Here is a 16,775-nt window from a genome sequence, read left to right as displayed (position 1 = left end):
GATTTTTTTTTTTTTTGCTGTAGATACTTTTTCATACCTTCTATCTCCCTCCACCCAGAAGATAGTGGCTGATTTTTGTCCTCCATTCAATCTTAAGCTTGTGCAAAGCAATTGTGTAATCAACCTAGAATCCTTAAGGGTTCTTGGCACCCACACCGCCCCTCACTTGGGAGCACATATGTAGGTCAGTGAGTATCAGCTGTGAAGCTGACTTGGCAGTCAAGCAATAAACCTGTGGTGATGGGCACAATTACAGCTCAGTCCCTGAAACCAAAGATCACACAGTTTGATAGAAGTGTACAATTTCCAAGGCTATCAACTGTCCTGGAAGTGAACTCATATACGATGGATTAAATACAGACACCCGTATTCATACAGTGTCCCTTCCAAAAATCCACTCAGGTTAGGTTTTATAGTTAAGTGGGAAAAAGGCTAAAGGACAAGCATTCTTTTATAAGATGGTGCTGGCTCAAGAAAAGTCATTAAAGGACTCAAACACAAGCGTGGAGTGAATTTGAGACCCAGAAATTCCTATTTTTATGGTAGTGACCAAAATGACATCTGTGCACAGACCCACATCTGGTCGCGAGAGCGGCTTTCTGATGAAAAGTTCCATAAATCCATTTTAAACAGGGGGAGGAAGAGGTGTGGGGAGAAACCCTCCGACAAAACCACAGCCAAGTTCTCAGCATTTCCACTAGAGGTCGTGCCTTCCTCATTTTTCTTTTCAGTTGTTGGGCAGACTTCAACCAAGGAAAGGAAAAGGCCTGATGGTTGGGTGTAAGTATTTTAACTTCATACCTAATCGTCCCAATATGCTTTCAAAGTGAGTCACAAATAGATTTGGATTTCAGAGACAGTGTTTCTCACTGGCAAAGCCCAAATGCCCAAGTTCTGTTTCCAGAATCCTATTGAAATGATGGGATGTCATACATTTACTGATAAAAATTCCATAGCTGTGGGATGAAAGGGGCATATGAAAAAGAAAGATGCCCGAAGAGATAATGTGATGGAGAGATTACAAATCTAGAATACAGAAGACCCTGAATGTGAACCCTAGCATCGTGATTTATTAATATTAACTATGTGACATTTGGATAAGTTGATTTTTTGAAACTTTAGTTTCCTAATTTTTTTTTTAAATGAAGATACCACCTCTTTCAAAAGGCTATTATGAGTCATGACTGAAACAATTACATAAAGCTCCCAACATAGTGTCTGAAACTTTGCAGATGTTGAGAAAATGCAATTTTCTTTTAAAAATAGCATTCTGCTCACACTTCTCTAGGTCAATCAATAACACTGGTTTTTATCTTGTTAATTGGGCATGTGACTTTTTAAAAAATGTTCCAGTATTCGTTTATTCAACCATTTCCTTCCCTCCCCTGTTTTCCTTTTCTTTTGATTTTAGTTTCTTCATGCTTTGTAAGTGTCAAGTAATGTGGGTTGAATGAATTAAAGTTCATGACAACTCTGCCAGCTTTGTAAGAAAACACTTTTAGTGAAAAGTTACTACAAACTACCCGATCGGTAGGAGTAACGAATGAAGGGAAAAGGGAAAAGGGAGAGGATGGAAAAGAGAAAAAGACAGATGTACTGATTTTTATGGTCAGTTTTTAATATTATCTTTTCTATTCTCTCACAAATTTGATATATGAGCAAAATGTAGTGAAATCCTGGATACTGAACAGATTGTTTTGCTACCACAGTGGTTCTCTAACTAGCATGCAGAATCATCTGGTGAAATTATTATAAAACAGATTGCTGGTCCTCAGTCCCCAGAGTTTCTGATTCAGTGGGTCTGGGGCAGGCCTGAGAATCTGCATTTCTAACAAGTTCCCAAGTGATTCTGATGCTGCTAGTCCCGGACCACATTTTAAAAACCACTGATTTAGCAGAGCCACAGAATTTACAATTCAACTGTGGGAAAGAAAATGGAATCAGAATTAGAAACCTAGGCTCCAGTCCTGATTTTCCATTAAGTCATCATATGGTCGGTTAGGTCACTACCTGTCACACGTCATTTGCTTACCTGTAAAGAGAAACGTCTGTCTACCAATGAGATCATGAGGGTCAAAAGAGGAAACAGGTAAATTAAAACTGAAAAATTAGAAAATGCTCTCTAAGAACAAAGTATTATGATTAGCAATTCTAAGCAGCCTATGATAATTAATGTGAATAGTCAATCTGTGTCAGGGGGTAGCCAGATTTCTGGTCAAGTATCTCTGGGTGGGTCTGTGAGGGTGTCTCCAGGAGAGTTTAGCATTTGAATTGGTAGGCTCAGGAAAGCAGACTGTCCTCCTTCCCAATGTGGGAGCAGGAGCAGCATCTACACGCCTCCCTCCTCCGCCCCCCAGTCCTGAACAGTACAAGAACAGGGAGGGAGGAGGAATTTGTTCCTTTTTTTCTGTCTCACTGCTCCAGCTGGGACATCTCATCTCATCTTCACCCAGATTTATACCACTGGCTCCCTGGTTCTGAGGCCTTTGGACTCAGACCAAATTAAACCACCAGCTTTCCTGGGTCTCCAGCTTGCAGATGACAGATACTGGGGCTTCTCAGCCTCCATAATTAAATGAGCTGATTCCTCATAATAAATCTCTTTTTATATCCTATTGGTTCTGTTTCTCTGGAGAGCTCTAATACACAGAAAATTACTTAAAAGATTTTCTAAAGATTGGTAATTGATAGTCTTTGGTTCTAGTCTGGGTTCTGCTTCTGGCTCACCCTGGACACATACCTGACCTTTCTGGGTCATAGTTTTCCATCTAGCAAAGGATTTAGAGATAAAATGATTTCTGAAGTTTTTCAAATTTAGAAATGCTATGGTCCTGGGAACAGAACTGGAGCAGGGCCTGAGCTCGGGTAGGTAGGTCTCTCAATACAGGAAAAAACCTCTCCCCTCCCAGAGCTGAGGGCAAGCTCTTTTATTGTATCTGCATGGATCACGCAGCAGTAACGTAAGGGTCACAAGCTTTGCCCACACTTCAGCACAGACCAGTTGCAGAACCCATAGGTGTGCCGTGGCTCCCACTAGCCCTTAGCATGAGTCCTCAAACATTCCAAAACCAAGCTCTATATTGACGATCATAACCCAAAACGGTAAATATGTCATCATTAGACAGGTAATACCAGAGCCTTATACCATCCATTTGGTGTGATAAATGCTTGAGATTCTGTCTCCAAAATGTCTGTTGCATCGTGCCTTCACCGCACATGCCACTGCCACTGTGTCACTGTCACGGTCAAGCTCAGGCCCTCACATCTCTAAAAGGGATAGCTATTAACACCTCTTAATTGGACTCTACTCCCTACCACCATCACCCTGCATAAGCTGCCAAAGGAGCTTCTTAAAGGATGACTCTAATCACATCACTTCCCTGCTTAAAATTCTTTGATGACACCCTTATCGCTGCAGTCAAGGCCTCCTACATCCTAAAGTCAAACTCCATTTCTACATTTATCTCACTGCTCCCGTATGCCCCTCAGTGGCTCTAGCACCAAAATGCTGCCCCCAAAATATGCTGGTTCCCCAAATATGCCCTGTACTTTCTGGCTTCCCCCATATCTTCTGTTTGCCCTTCATCTCCTGGTGAAATCCTGCCAATTCTACTCCTGAAAGCTTTTGCCTCGTAAACCTCCACAGTTGGAAATAGTTCCTGATTAACCTGACACTGTATGAGATTTATGATGTGACTTGTACTGCAGCTATTTGAGTTCATTCCCTTGTCTCATGTAGGATCATGAGGTTTTGTGAACGGGGAAGAGAGCCTTACTCAGCTGTCTCCCTCCCCCACCCCCCGAGTCCTCTGGGGGTTAGGCTACCGAGATCTAGTCTGAATGGATACAGTCTGTCATTGTAATATGACCTAGCTTGTATGAACTAGCAAATAGTGGAATCATGTCAGCACAATAGAAGTGTTCATATGCAATTTTTCCAGAATGTTAATATTTTGTACAACCAAAGAATAGCAACTAACCCAAACATACTCAATCACAGCAGAATATAGAAACCCATGGAGAGAATGACACTCACATTCTTCCTGGCTCAGACCAGCATATGGGCTGTCACTCAGGTGCCGTGTGTGTGTGTGTGTGTGTGAGAGAGAGAGAGAGAGAGAGAGAGAGATTTTAGTCCATTTATCCTTGTCTCCAAAATTCAACAACTTTAATCCTTCTTTACCTTTTCCATCAAGCCTCCATTAACCTTTTTTAAAGGTAAAGTTCTATCTTAGAATGATATTTCTTCATTTTTTAGTATTGTCATGGCTTTTGTTAACATCTCGGTTATAAAGTCTAATGGGTTTTGAGTGATTTTCTCATAACCGTCTGATTCCCACAATCCCTGATGTTTTTAGAAAGCAATTTCGCAGAACCTGAGGATTTTAAAGAATGCACACACTGCATCGTTACATAAGTGCCCAGACTAAATTCAACCAGGGACCAAAGAAGTCAGACAACTGGTCAGAAGGAATGACTGCTGATTGCAAAGTCCCTCAATACAATTCCCCTGAATGTTAACTGCTCAAGCCAGCTCTCAATAACTGAAAATTAAAGAGAAAGGTTGAAGGTCTCCTGCCAGAGTCTAGAGGTGCCGGTGGAAATGCTCCTGGAGGAGACAGAGCTGACCGGAGCTGACCCTAGAACATAAGTGACTCTTATTTTTCCTGGAGAGCTGAGCAGGTCTGGAGAGTGCTAGAGGCAGAGGTCGCTGGGCTCCTGAAGAGAGGGAGGACATTCAAGGGAAAAAGGAATGGAAAGGGGAAAAGGAAAATGAGATAAAAAGAGAAGCAGGAATCAACATTTACAGAAAGTCTGCTATGAACCAAGTATATCGTTCTATCAACATTTACATGCAAAGATCTTTCAGTTTGACGCTCTGTCCTCAATTTACATGAAAAGAAAGTCAGGCCCTGTAGTTGAGGGATTTGCCTAAGGTAACTAAGTGGGGTTGCTTGAGTCCCAAACACTGGCTTTTCACTGCAGTGGTGGCTTCCAAATGGAGCACCAAGGGTCAAGCCTCCCCTGGAGTCCTGTAATGAGTAGAGGGTGTGGGTAGGTCAGAAATGTAAAGAGACTGTGCACCAAATAGACAGAACCTGGGCCTCCCACCCCCAATTAACCATTTTTATTTGTTTTACACATTGGGCTTCCTCTGATGCTTCTATTTGAAGTAAGAGTCCCACTGTTTTGAAAGGGAGGTGGGAAAAAGGTTTGAAAATCACTGCATCATATAGAGCTGGCTATTTCCCAATTCTGCCTGAGGCTAGCCTTCAGCAGAAAAATAAATCAGTGCTTACAAAAGATCTACTCTCTACGGAATGCATTGTGGGGTCCCCACCTCCCTGCTCTAATCATTCCAAAGCTGTCTAAAAAGGCTTCATTCTTTGCCAACTTCACTTGCTCGTTTGACTATCTCTTCGTCTTTCGAGACATTCCAAGGCGCCACAGGAGCTTGAGAAGTGCAGGCAGCTTGGACAACACACCCTCCACTTCTGAGCACTGGGGAGAAGCTGTGGACCGCAAGGGGGCTCTGAACCCAGAGCAGCACATCTGGACCCAGTCCTGGTGCTCGGAAGAGGGCGTCACTTTCCCTCCCCAGGCTATTTCCTCACTACCAATAAGCTGGTGGACCAGATGGCTTTTATGTTCTGACTTTAGGAAGTCTATACAGAAAAAGAGTGTGTTCTTGAGCCAAAGGAAAGGAGGCGGGGATGTATTAAGAATGAGTTTGCAGTAAGTCAGAGCTAATAGGTGTAAAGTGCAGAGGCAAACACAGACCCCTCAGACAGATTATTTCTCTAAAATTCATACTGAAGAACAGATGGAGAAAAAGACAATCAGAATGTTGTTATAACTTAAGCAGAATGGAACAGAACACATCTTTAATTCCTCTAAAATAAGACTCCTAACAACAAAAAAGGTAACTGCAGATCTTTCTACAGACCTCTGCAAGCCCAGGGGTGAGGCTGTGTGGCAGGGACAGGACGCGTGTGGAAGTTTCTTTAAAGTGGTTACAAAGAAAATAAACGGGCACTGGATTTATGGCCAGTCTCTGGGCAATGAATGATTTGTCACCTTCTCCTTCTGGTATTGATTGTCGCCTCACACAGACGACGGATGACTGCTGATGAAAGTGCATGCGTCTCGGTGACTGCTCAGGCTGGGTTTGCAACCCTCCTCCAGCATCCTACCCCATGTTCTCTCTCTGCAAAGGTCCCACTCTCCTCATAGCAGCTCAGCTGGCCTCATCTGCACACATCTGGAGGTACTACCCCTGGGATGCTATATCGCAGCTTCACCACCTGTTTTCCGTTCCTAGAAATCTATGTAAAACAAATGGAATACTTTGACATTATCTACCCTTCAGAGACAAATGTACATGCCACTTATCAGAAAATTCTCTTTGATGCTGCTGTTTTCCAGATTTTGTTAAGGCCACTATCCAGCCACTCTTGGCCTCTTAATAACATAACCCATTTATTGAGCATCTGTGTTGGTCCAAGGGCTTTTTGCTTATTACCATTAATCCTTATAACGCCCGAGTAGTATGAAGAAATGGAGACTCTGAGCTTAAACACTTGCCTGAAGTTACACAGTTTGTGGTTCTGATCTTTGAAGCCAAGTGTCTAATTCAAAAGACGGAGCTGATTTACAAACATCACGCGCAAGTTAAGTGGTGACGACTATCCACATCGGCTTTCCGCCATTCCTCTCACTCACCCTCACAACTCCACTATTGCCTTGGGAGATGGCAAAGTAAATGAAGCTTTCAACAAGAAATAAAAGAGCTGGGAAGTACAGGGGCAGACAAAGAGAACTGAACTGAGAGACATTTTCAGGCCTGAATTTTCTGTCTTTTCCCTCTCCTCATGCCTGAAAGTCTACCCTTTAGGTTCAGTTTCACAGTTGGAAAACAAAACAAAACAAAACAAAACAAAAAAAAACAAAGTTGTATTTTAGTTCTCTCTATCTGCTTTATCTCTGGGAAAAATGTTCTTCCCTTTGGTTCTCTTTTGGAAAACAAAACAAAACAAAACAAAACAAAACAAAACAAAACAAAACAGAAATTGCTTCTCGGAAGTTATAGCTGTAATTACCATTTACTCCTTAGTATAAATGCGTCCAATCAGAGTGCAACATTCTCACCTCAGTGTAGACAACTGCCAGCCAGAATGGGGGTTTTGATTCAGAGTGGACTGAGTGATTTCTAGATTAACAAAGGACCATGATGGGACATCAGAATGCTGGAAGGCCCTGAGGACAGTAGTTAGAGACAGAGAGGCCTCAATAGGTAGTGCCAAGGAAATTATGTCAATTTCAAAACTCGGCTCAGTTCTCTTCCTCTTCCTTCCTCCTATATAGATTCCTACTCCCCAAAGACAAGCTAATAAGATGAGCATTACAGTTGAGCTGCAAACTGCGTTAAAACGGCACCTGTAAACCTACCCATTACTTGGAATGTTTTCACATGGAAATATGTGATCTGTTTTTAAGCAATCAAATATATAGCCATCACATTCCTAAATGTATGGCTGCCAAGGACACTATTCACAGAAAGTCACAAAGCAGCTAATTACACACGCCACAAACTTAATAGTATTAATCCAAAGGAAAATGAGGAGTTAACTTCTGCTTAAATTCTTCATTCCTAATAGGAGTTGTTTCTAAACGTAGTTGAAGAGGAGACTCTGTAATATCCTGGAGAGTCTCTTCTTACTGTTTCACTTTAATTATTGGTTTCTCTCCAAAATGAGGTTCAATAAAAAAGATAAGTCCATTTAAGACACTAATTTTGATTGGCATGGTGGGAGAGAATTCATTATTAAAATGGGATATTTATGGGAACTTTAGTACTCTCACGCCTTTTAAATACCTACCAAGAAGTTATCCTAAGAGACACCAGAGCAAATGCCAATGACTGGGCTTTGTGGACAGTGAAATCCAATACCAGACCGGTGGTATCGGGGTGATTTTGAGGAAGCATAAGGTCCAAAGGGATGGACAGGACCAAAATATCTGAAAGAGCCTGCCCTATTCCTAATAAGCTGGTGACTCTCCCTGTGGCCATGAACATGTCACTTACCTTTCATGGCTTTTGCTTCTCCGTGTACAAAAGAGAAAAAAACATTCCATCACTCACATTCATCTATCTCAAAAGTGCATGAGTCTTTAGCACATTCAGTCTAATCACTACATTTTGTAGATGAGAATACCGAATGCCAAAAAGGTGCTGCTAGTAGCTAAAACCCACAAAACTAGTGGGTGTCAGAGCCATAACTAGATCAAGGTCACCTAATTCTTAAACCAACACTATGACACCCCGGTATGAGTCAGGTGGTGGTGAGACGGGTGGGCTACAAGTGTACAAACACAAATCCTTTACATGATATCCTGGCCATCACACTAACGTCAACAACAATCAGCTAACATTTGATTTCTACAGTTTCTACTAACAGATAAGATAGGATATGATAATATAATATGATAGAAATCATTTTGATACATTTATAAGCCAGCATAGTATTCGAAGTCAAATTTGCATTTTTATACCTGTTATTTTCACACTGAATATTCTGAGTTCTAGTTTATTTATGGCTTTCAGCAAACACATTTAAAATAAAGAAAAATGGGATTACCTGTAAGGAAAGTCTGTTTAGAACAGGTTTCATTTTAATTAATGTCATATAAAAATGAGTACAATTTGCTTTAAAAACAGAGTAAATAAAAGTCTGAGAATCTCTACAATGACTTGCGACTGGAGAATTCCTAACTGTATCTAACAAAATGCGTTCCTTCTCACGAATAGACAAGAAAAAGGTTGTTCGTGATTGGCTTGGAGCTCCAGGTATACATTCATATATGTAAAAGGTTAATTTTAAAAGACCAGTATTTGTGCCAACCTGTTTTATTCAAATTACTTCGTTGGTTTTTTTTTTTTGATAAAATTGATAGATAAAAAGGGTGAGAAAATACAAAAATCCTGGAAATAATATTTAGCTCCTATGCTAAAATATAACAAAAATATTTCGACTAGAAAGAGATCACTAATGATAGCCTAATGACCTTTGGGACAAAAAGACAAAATCACTGCATCTCCTCTCTATGCTGATATATGTTTAATAAAAATCTGTGAGAACTCTGTGAATGGAAGTATTAATCTTTTGTGTTGGCCACACGCCCGACTTTACCAAGAGAATCCTAGACAGTAGGAATAGTGTCAGATCACTGAAGAACTTAAATTCCAAAGGAAGAACTTAAGATTTCATTCCTTAAGACCTGTTATCCACCTTCCTCTTTAGAATGCAAGCTAAGGACAAGAAGAATGTCCCCCAGTGCTTAAGGCCCTCACTGTCAAAATTCGATGCATGTTTGTTGGATTTAAAAAAAAAAAAAAATACTAAAGTATGTTGGGAGGTCTAATAAGACTTCAAATATTTTGGCAAAAAAATCAAGTTATTTTTAAAAAAACCAGAAAGTTTAAAGTTGGGGTCTGCTGGAAAATAAGGGAAGAAAGAATGGAGTATGGAAGAAAGCGTTTTAAAGGGAGTAACATCTTGAGCTGAGCCTTGAAAGAAGGTGGTTTGGAGATGTGGGCAGGGTTCTGGAGCTGGCTCTGTCTGATTTCTGAAAAAAATAATTAACTTTTCTGGGCATCAACTGCCTCCTGCATGACATGATTAGTATAGATAACTTAAAATATTTTCCAGCTCTAATAATTTGATTAAAATAACTGATGTTTTATAAAGATGTGCTTGAGTTTAATTGTGGTCCGTAGAGTATATTTAAGGAGCAAAATGTAGAATATATTAAGGTTGTCATTCCTTTTTATAAACGTCTGCACTTTGAGTATTAAACTTTTGCCATCCCTTCTCCAAAAATCATTACTGCTTCTCTCTACTTTGTGTTCCGACACCAAGTACGGCCTGTGTTTTATCACATTCTTATAATCCTCTTTTACACTATATACAGAAAAGATGCTCAAAACATCCTGGGAGGTACACGGAGGTAAGTCCAACCAAATACTTCTTTGTCCTAGTCTTCACCTTCTTATTTGAAGGAGCAACTTAAAATACGACATCCTCCGAGTAGCTTTTCTTGACTGCATCAAGCTTAAGGGTCCTCCTGTGTGTTTTCATACTGTCGTGGGCTCCCCCTAACATATTCTTGATACACTACTTACTTATTTATCTATTAGAATGTAATCCCTTGAGAGTAGGGGCCTGGTGGTGTTCTGGCATATTTCTAATTGTTAGCACAGTAACTCTCACATTGCAAGCATCCAAAATGCTTCTTGAATGGATGAGAAAATGAATGGCGAAAACAGAAGCCTGGATAAATGTGTGTGGCGGGGGCAAGGGAATGCGATTCATTGCAGGCAAATTCTCTTGCCAAGCAAGTCACGAAATGGCGCATGGAAGAGACCTCAGAGATCATCTGGTCCAACCCCCTCATTTTCCAGAAGCCAAAGAATCTTGGCACAGTGCCCAACGAAATATAAAAGAATGTTTCAGGAAACATATAAAAGGATATTAGGAAAAGCAAATATTCTCTCTAATAAATGATGATACCAGCCCACGCAATTTGCAAGCGGAACTTAATTAAAATATTCACAGTACTGATTTTATTTGGCCTTTATTAGTACCTTCAAATGTGTCCACTTATTACCTAGTGATGTCAAGTCTACATCATCCATGCTCGATTACTCAGTATGTAGATCAGGCAAGATTCATCCCTTGTCGCCCTCCTGTGTTTCTCCAGACTTTCAATGCTCATTAGCACCTCCAACAGAAGGCTGAGGAAATGAAACTCCAATTTATCTGTCAACTGTTGAACCAGCATGTTGCGTCAGTCCCACCCCCACATGGAAGTCTTTGGACAATTCTGAATCAACAAGATGTTGGCAGCTGTGTTCATATGGTTCAGTAATTGCATTGTTTCCTACTGTGCTCTAAAGGTTGTAAAATGAATTTATTAAATAACCTATACAAAGAGAATGTGCTGTAGGCTAGCAGAAACAGCTCTGGGCTGGTGTTGGGAAACTGTCTTTACAGGCTCACTTCGACCGCTAACCTTGATTCTAGTTTTTCCAGTCTCAGGCTCCTAAGTATTTAAGAGGATAATAATTCTGCCCTGGGCTGTAGAGAAATTTCTGGCATCTAAACCATATGTGCTTTCCCTCTTGCCACGCATAGCTTTAACAATTAGCAAATTCTTTGTACATGAGAACCTAGCACACTTACTTTCAGCCTAAATTATGCCCCTTGAGTACAACAGCTATGACAGAAACTGGTACCCAGTTCTTGATGGGATGCACCAGAATCTAACTGGCTGCTTCATACTGGAAGCCAATGGTTAGGAAAGGAAAATTGAGCCCAGGCACACGAAGCATATAATGGAGGAATTTGAAAATACGCAGTATAGAAACCAAGTCTATTGTGTTTGGTAAGTTTGCTAGTTAAGTTGTTGGCTTGCTAGATATCTTAGGTTATCAAAACTAGTTGGTGTTTTATAAATCTAGGCTTATGCTGGCTTTGTGACAGAATGAGAAATATTTTCAAGTGAAAATGAAAAACATACTTGGTATATAATTGTAAGTGTAAATGAGAAAAAAATAAATAAAACCAACCCTATTTCAGTTAGTGCTACACAAGCCTCTAAATCTCAGAAGGCAGACAGAGTTTGAGATTACAGAGAATGTCCCCAGAGAGTTGCCCCGCTGAGGGGCAGGTGGAAAGTCTCCCTGGCTCTCTGGTGTCAGCTGAGCCCTAAGTAGCACAAGGTCTCTTGCGTCATTGGGGTATTTTTTTCTGGATAGAGAGGAGGCTGAGAAAAGGTGCGATTGGGGAGGACACCTTCTCCTCAAGTGGGAGTTTGGCGCTCACTCAGGGCCCTAATTTTGGCCTCAATTGTTTTCTCACTTTTTCTTTAAAAGCAAAAAATAAAATAATGAAATAAAAATAAAATAAGGCTCTCTTTCAATCTTCTTTTGAACCTCCTCAACTAATCATTTTATAAATGGGGCTCAATTCAGGTCCACAATCATTTACTGAAATCTACATATAGCCCCACACTTCTAGCCAGGTGGTCGGTCGCTGACAGATTACTTACCCTAGGCTCGACCATCTCCACAGTAGGGATAATGACTGTTAAAGTTTAAGATAAGGCATATAAAGCACATAGCCCAGTGCTGGATACTAGAGAAGTCTGTCGTAGGTAGGCTAGGTCCTCTATTTCCCAATCTCTCATTTAAATATATCTTACAGACAGAGAAGTTTAAGTAGCTACTTAAGGACATGAAGTTAGAAAGTAAAAGATTTAGGAACTAAAATTAGGTCTGGCCCACTTTAAATCTCACCTGCTTTCTGTGACAAGATGTTGGTGTGAATCTCTGGGACATTTTGTTCTTTCTAGACTGACTGGGTGGCAATGCCCTTCAATGCACTCTTCTGAATAAATTAATGGTACTGTTTTGCCTTTTTTCACCTCTCTCTTGAAACAGGAGACTGGAATATGAATGTAGACGTTCATTATTGGAGCTTTGTTTTTTAGATTCTGGCTGAATGCAAATTTACTTCATTTTCTAATTAGGAGCCTTCTAGACAATTGCAGGTCAACAGCCTGATCAGCAGCACAGTGGAGTTTGACTTTTAAAAAGCCACCCACGGTGCTGCACTGAGAGTTGAGGAATGTGCTGTGGACAAAGGCAGGAGGACAAGGTCTCAGCTCACTTCTGCCTCAGGACCAGGGCCAAGAAACCTGAATTCTTAACTCACGGCTGCTGTAGCAAGTCACTTCCTCAGCTGGAGCCAGTTTCCCCATCTGGAAAACAGTGGATTTGGACTGGTTGATATATTTTTAAAGTCATGTTTATTGAGGTATAAATTACATACAATAAAATACATCCTTTTGAAGATACGGTTTGATGCACTGGACAAAGGTATACAGTTGTATAACTGCAGACACAAGACATAGATTTTCATCACCCCAAAAATGTCCTCATATCCCTTTGTAGTCATCCCCCTTCCATCTCAAGCCCCAGGCATTCTCTGTTTTCTGTCCCTATAGTTTTTCCATTTCTCGAATGTTATAAACATAATAGTATGTAGCCTTTCATGGCTGGCTTCTTTCAGTTAGCATGACGCTCTTAAGATTCATCCAGGTTGATGTCATCAAATCGATAGCTTGCTCCTTCTTATTGCTAAGTGGTATTCCACGGTATGGATGTGACACACTTTGTTTACCTACTCATGAGCTGACCCACAATTGGGCTGTTTTTAGTTTTTTCAGTAATACAAATAACTGTTGTAAACATTTGCATGCAGACCTTCGCATGGACATAAATTCCATTTCTTTCAGGTAAATACTTAACAGTAGCACAAGAACAGATGCGAAGTAAGTGCATGGACTCAATACTGAGAGCCTTTCCAGCCTTGATAAGTCTTATCTTCTCTTTTTACTTCTCTGGACATACCAGCTTTCGGCTGAAACCAGCCTGGGTGGACTGTAAAACTATTACCTACTAGCTGTGTAAGGTAAATGCCTTCACCTCTCATGGGCTTGGTTTCCTCCTGTGCAAACAGGGAGTGATCACGCTCCTCTCAGGTTGGTGGAAGAGTAAATGATGGCGTGTATGTGCTTGGCACACAGTAGTACTCAGTAAATAGCAATTTTTACCTTTTACAGTTATGGACTAGCATGGCTGATGAAGTAGTAGAAGGTGATAAATTTGATCCCCTTCCAAAGGTCCCCAGCAACCACCGGCATGTGAAGATGTAGTTCCCTGTGTCCCACTACAGAGACCTCACCATGTTCTCCTCCATTTCATAAGGTTCAAGAATTCCCTCTTACCACATACTATCTAATATGTTCCTCTTAATTGATGAGCAGGAAGACAGAGGACAGAGGTTTTATCATGGGTAAGAAGAAAGAGTGCCAGGGACAGTATTCAAGATATCTGCCAAGCAGCTGAAAGTGGCTAAAAGCATGGCAGCATTTATGGAATTGTGGGTTCAGAGTTTTCCTGAGAGTTAATGGGTGTGTGTGTGTGTGTGTGTGAAGAGAGGAGAGAAGCAAGAAAGGAGGATGGGGGAATCCACTGATGGGCATCTGAATAATGCACTGACGCATTTCGTTTTAAGCACTATTTATGTTCCATCCCACCCCCCACCCCCTGTAATTACCTCACCATTTTGAGCACCCAGCTGTTGCTGTCTGAAACCTGACCTTCACTGTGAAGAGGCTGGCAGAGGCTCGCAGCTGCAACGAGCTGCAACGGGCTGCCTACCCAACGATGCATGGATTCCTATCTGCTTAAACCTCTCTTTTCCTTAACCAACTTAGTTAAGTAAGCTGGTTTCCTTAGTTCCTTCTCCCCAGTTTGTCTCTCTGCCACAATAAAAGGAGGTAAGTACCCTTGAGAGAGGACTTCTGGTTGCAGTGAAGCTCTGCAGAGAGTGCTACTGGAGGCCTTCCTGGCTCTGTTCATTTTGCTACTCAAATTCTCGATCACTGACCAGAAGCAAGGGCATCAATCACACTGGAGCTCGTTAGAATGAGGACCCTCAGGCTGCATTCTAGACCTCCTGAATCAGCCTGTGTTTTAACAGAAAACCCAGGGAATTCGTAGGCACATTCAAGTTTCAAAAGTGCTACAATGGGATAGACATCCCAAAGAGTGTTCATTCACTCAATTTAAGAACTTGACTTAAGGTATGAGATGGTGAAGCTGATCAAAACAAAACTGTATTGGAAAAGGAGTGTGGTGGAAACAGCCAGCCCCTAATGATTTCCACTTTCTGATATTCATGCCCTTGTGTAGTCCTTGTGGACACTGGGTCAGGGTTGGTCTGTGCGGCAAATCAAACATGCAGAAGTGATAATGAGAGGTTTCTGAAATGAAGTCATCAAAAGCACTGCAATGTTGTCCTGCCCCAGTCTCTTGGATCACTTGCACTGACGGAAGCTGGTCACTCTACAATGGGCACTTTTAAGAGCCTGTGGAGAGACTTACAAGGGGGTGAACTGGGGACTCCCACTGACACCAGCATCAACCTGCCAGCAGTATGAGGGAGCCAGCTGGCCAGGGGAACAGCTTTCAGATGTAAGGCCCAACCAACATCTTACCTGCAACTTCATGAGAGACCCCCAAGACAGAATCCCCTAGCTAAGCCACTTGCAAATGCTGGGCCCAAGAAACTGTGTGATAATATTTAATGTTTTAAGGCACTAACGTTTGGTGTAATTTGTTTACTCAGCTATAAATAACTAGTACAAGAACACAGAGCTTGGTCTGAGTCTGGGCTCCCCCAACTAGTAGTGACTTTCCACAGTCACATCAATATCTTAATGTCTCGGAAGGTTTATCTGTAAAAGGAGCAACCAAAGTTCGTCAAACCTTCAACACTTTTGAATATACAGATGCACCATTATTTTCCATATCACTAAAACAGAAAAAAGATGCCATCAAATTCATACATCATCGATTCTAAAATGCATACTAGTTTTAGAGATGTAAAATCATGGGAAAATGTGCATCTTAAAATCAATGAAATACAGCCTTATACTTGTTCTGCCCACCACATGGAGATGCTCTAAGGGTCAATGGTATAACAGATGAGAAGGCACCTGGAGGGAACTGCTGGCAGCATCCTGAAGCACCAGAGCTTGAGAAAGGGAAATGATATTATGGTTCCAGGCCAGCTAATTAAGCTGGCTCTGCTGGGGGTTATCATCTCACTTGTCAGGCTATTGCCTCAAGCTCCTATCACAATTTATGTTCAGAATGACTGCTACAAAGCACAGGAATAGTCGAGGAAAACCACCTATGGCATGCTCCTAAACTTGCTTGAGCATTAGAAACCACTTGGTGCATTTGTTAAACATGCACCCAGGCCTCTTGCTAGGGACTTTGACTCAGTAAATGTAGGGCAGGCGTTGGAACCTATATTTTAACAAAGGCCCCAGGCAGTTCTTGTGAACACAAAAGTTTTAAAACACTGATCTAAACAAGATAATATCCATCTGCTTACTGATATTTTTTCTTGCATCAAATCATAATAGAAAACTATAAACCTGGATTGCCTGAGCTATGTCCCTAATATAAAAAATGCCTTCAAACTAGTATAAGATTTTGCTAAAGGTCAATGTCAAACCACAACAACAAAAACAAACAGAAAACTGTCCTACCAGGCTGAGTTTGCCAGTGGCTGGAAAACTTACTGAAGTTATGGAAATGTATACTATTTAGTTATAGAAATTTATACTATTATTTTTATAGTAAAAAAATTGGCATAATTAATAGATTAAGGAATATATCTCCTGATAGACTGATCTGTTTCCTTTTTCATCAGTCAATAAAAGTTGCTGGGCAATCATATTTTCATTTTTGGCTTAGATTGCCAGGAATCTTTCACCTAAAATTCATGTCCCAAAACAAAAACAATATTAACAATAGTAATATACCTTTGTTAAAAAAGCAAACAAACAAACAAAAAAAACAATTGCTATTATGCAAACCTTTTTGTGAGGTTTTGCTTTTGTAGTGTATTTTAATGGTCATGTTACAGTGATGTCTTTTTTCTTAAGACCTTCAAGTCCTTATGGAAGTAGGCAGGAAATAAATTTTAAAATCGACACTGTTAGTTTTGTTCTGTTTCTCATCACATTTACACTAAGCGACCACGACCCAATTTCTAGCAAATGTTCCTCAAGTTGTGTGGGTTGTCTCCTTTTGTGCCAATCCCTTGGCCAGCTTTTAACACACCACAGGAATG

General features: G+C 40.9%; 1 protein-coding gene across 10 annotated transcripts in view; it reads right to left on the bottom strand.

Moving 5' to 3' along the window:
• Positions 1 to 16,775, bottom strand: part of MB21D2 (Mab-21 domain containing 2) — a 97,082-nt gene that overhangs the window by 14,131 nt on the left and 66,176 nt on the right. For 3 of the 10 annotated variants that reach the window (XM_025042015.1, XM_015600046.2, XM_025042021.1), the window contains one exon: positions 12,777 to 12,822. The exons of 6 other annotated variants lie outside the window; for them this stretch is intronic. In XM_025042015.1, coding sequence (XP_024897783.1) covers positions 12,777 to 12,822 — 46 coding nt within the window. One more of the 10 variants, XM_015600051.2, reaches the window with a different exon arrangement.

The sequence above is a fragment of the Pteropus alecto genome, unplaced genomic scaffold, assembly GCF_000325575.1.
Source record: "Pteropus alecto unplaced genomic scaffold, ASM32557v1 scaffold311, whole genome shotgun sequence".
NCBI lineage: Eukaryota > Metazoa > Chordata > Mammalia > Chiroptera > Pteropodidae > Pteropus > Pteropus alecto.
The sequence above is the reverse complement of the archived record's forward strand: the minus strand, read 5'-3'. Positions and strand labels throughout refer to the sequence as shown.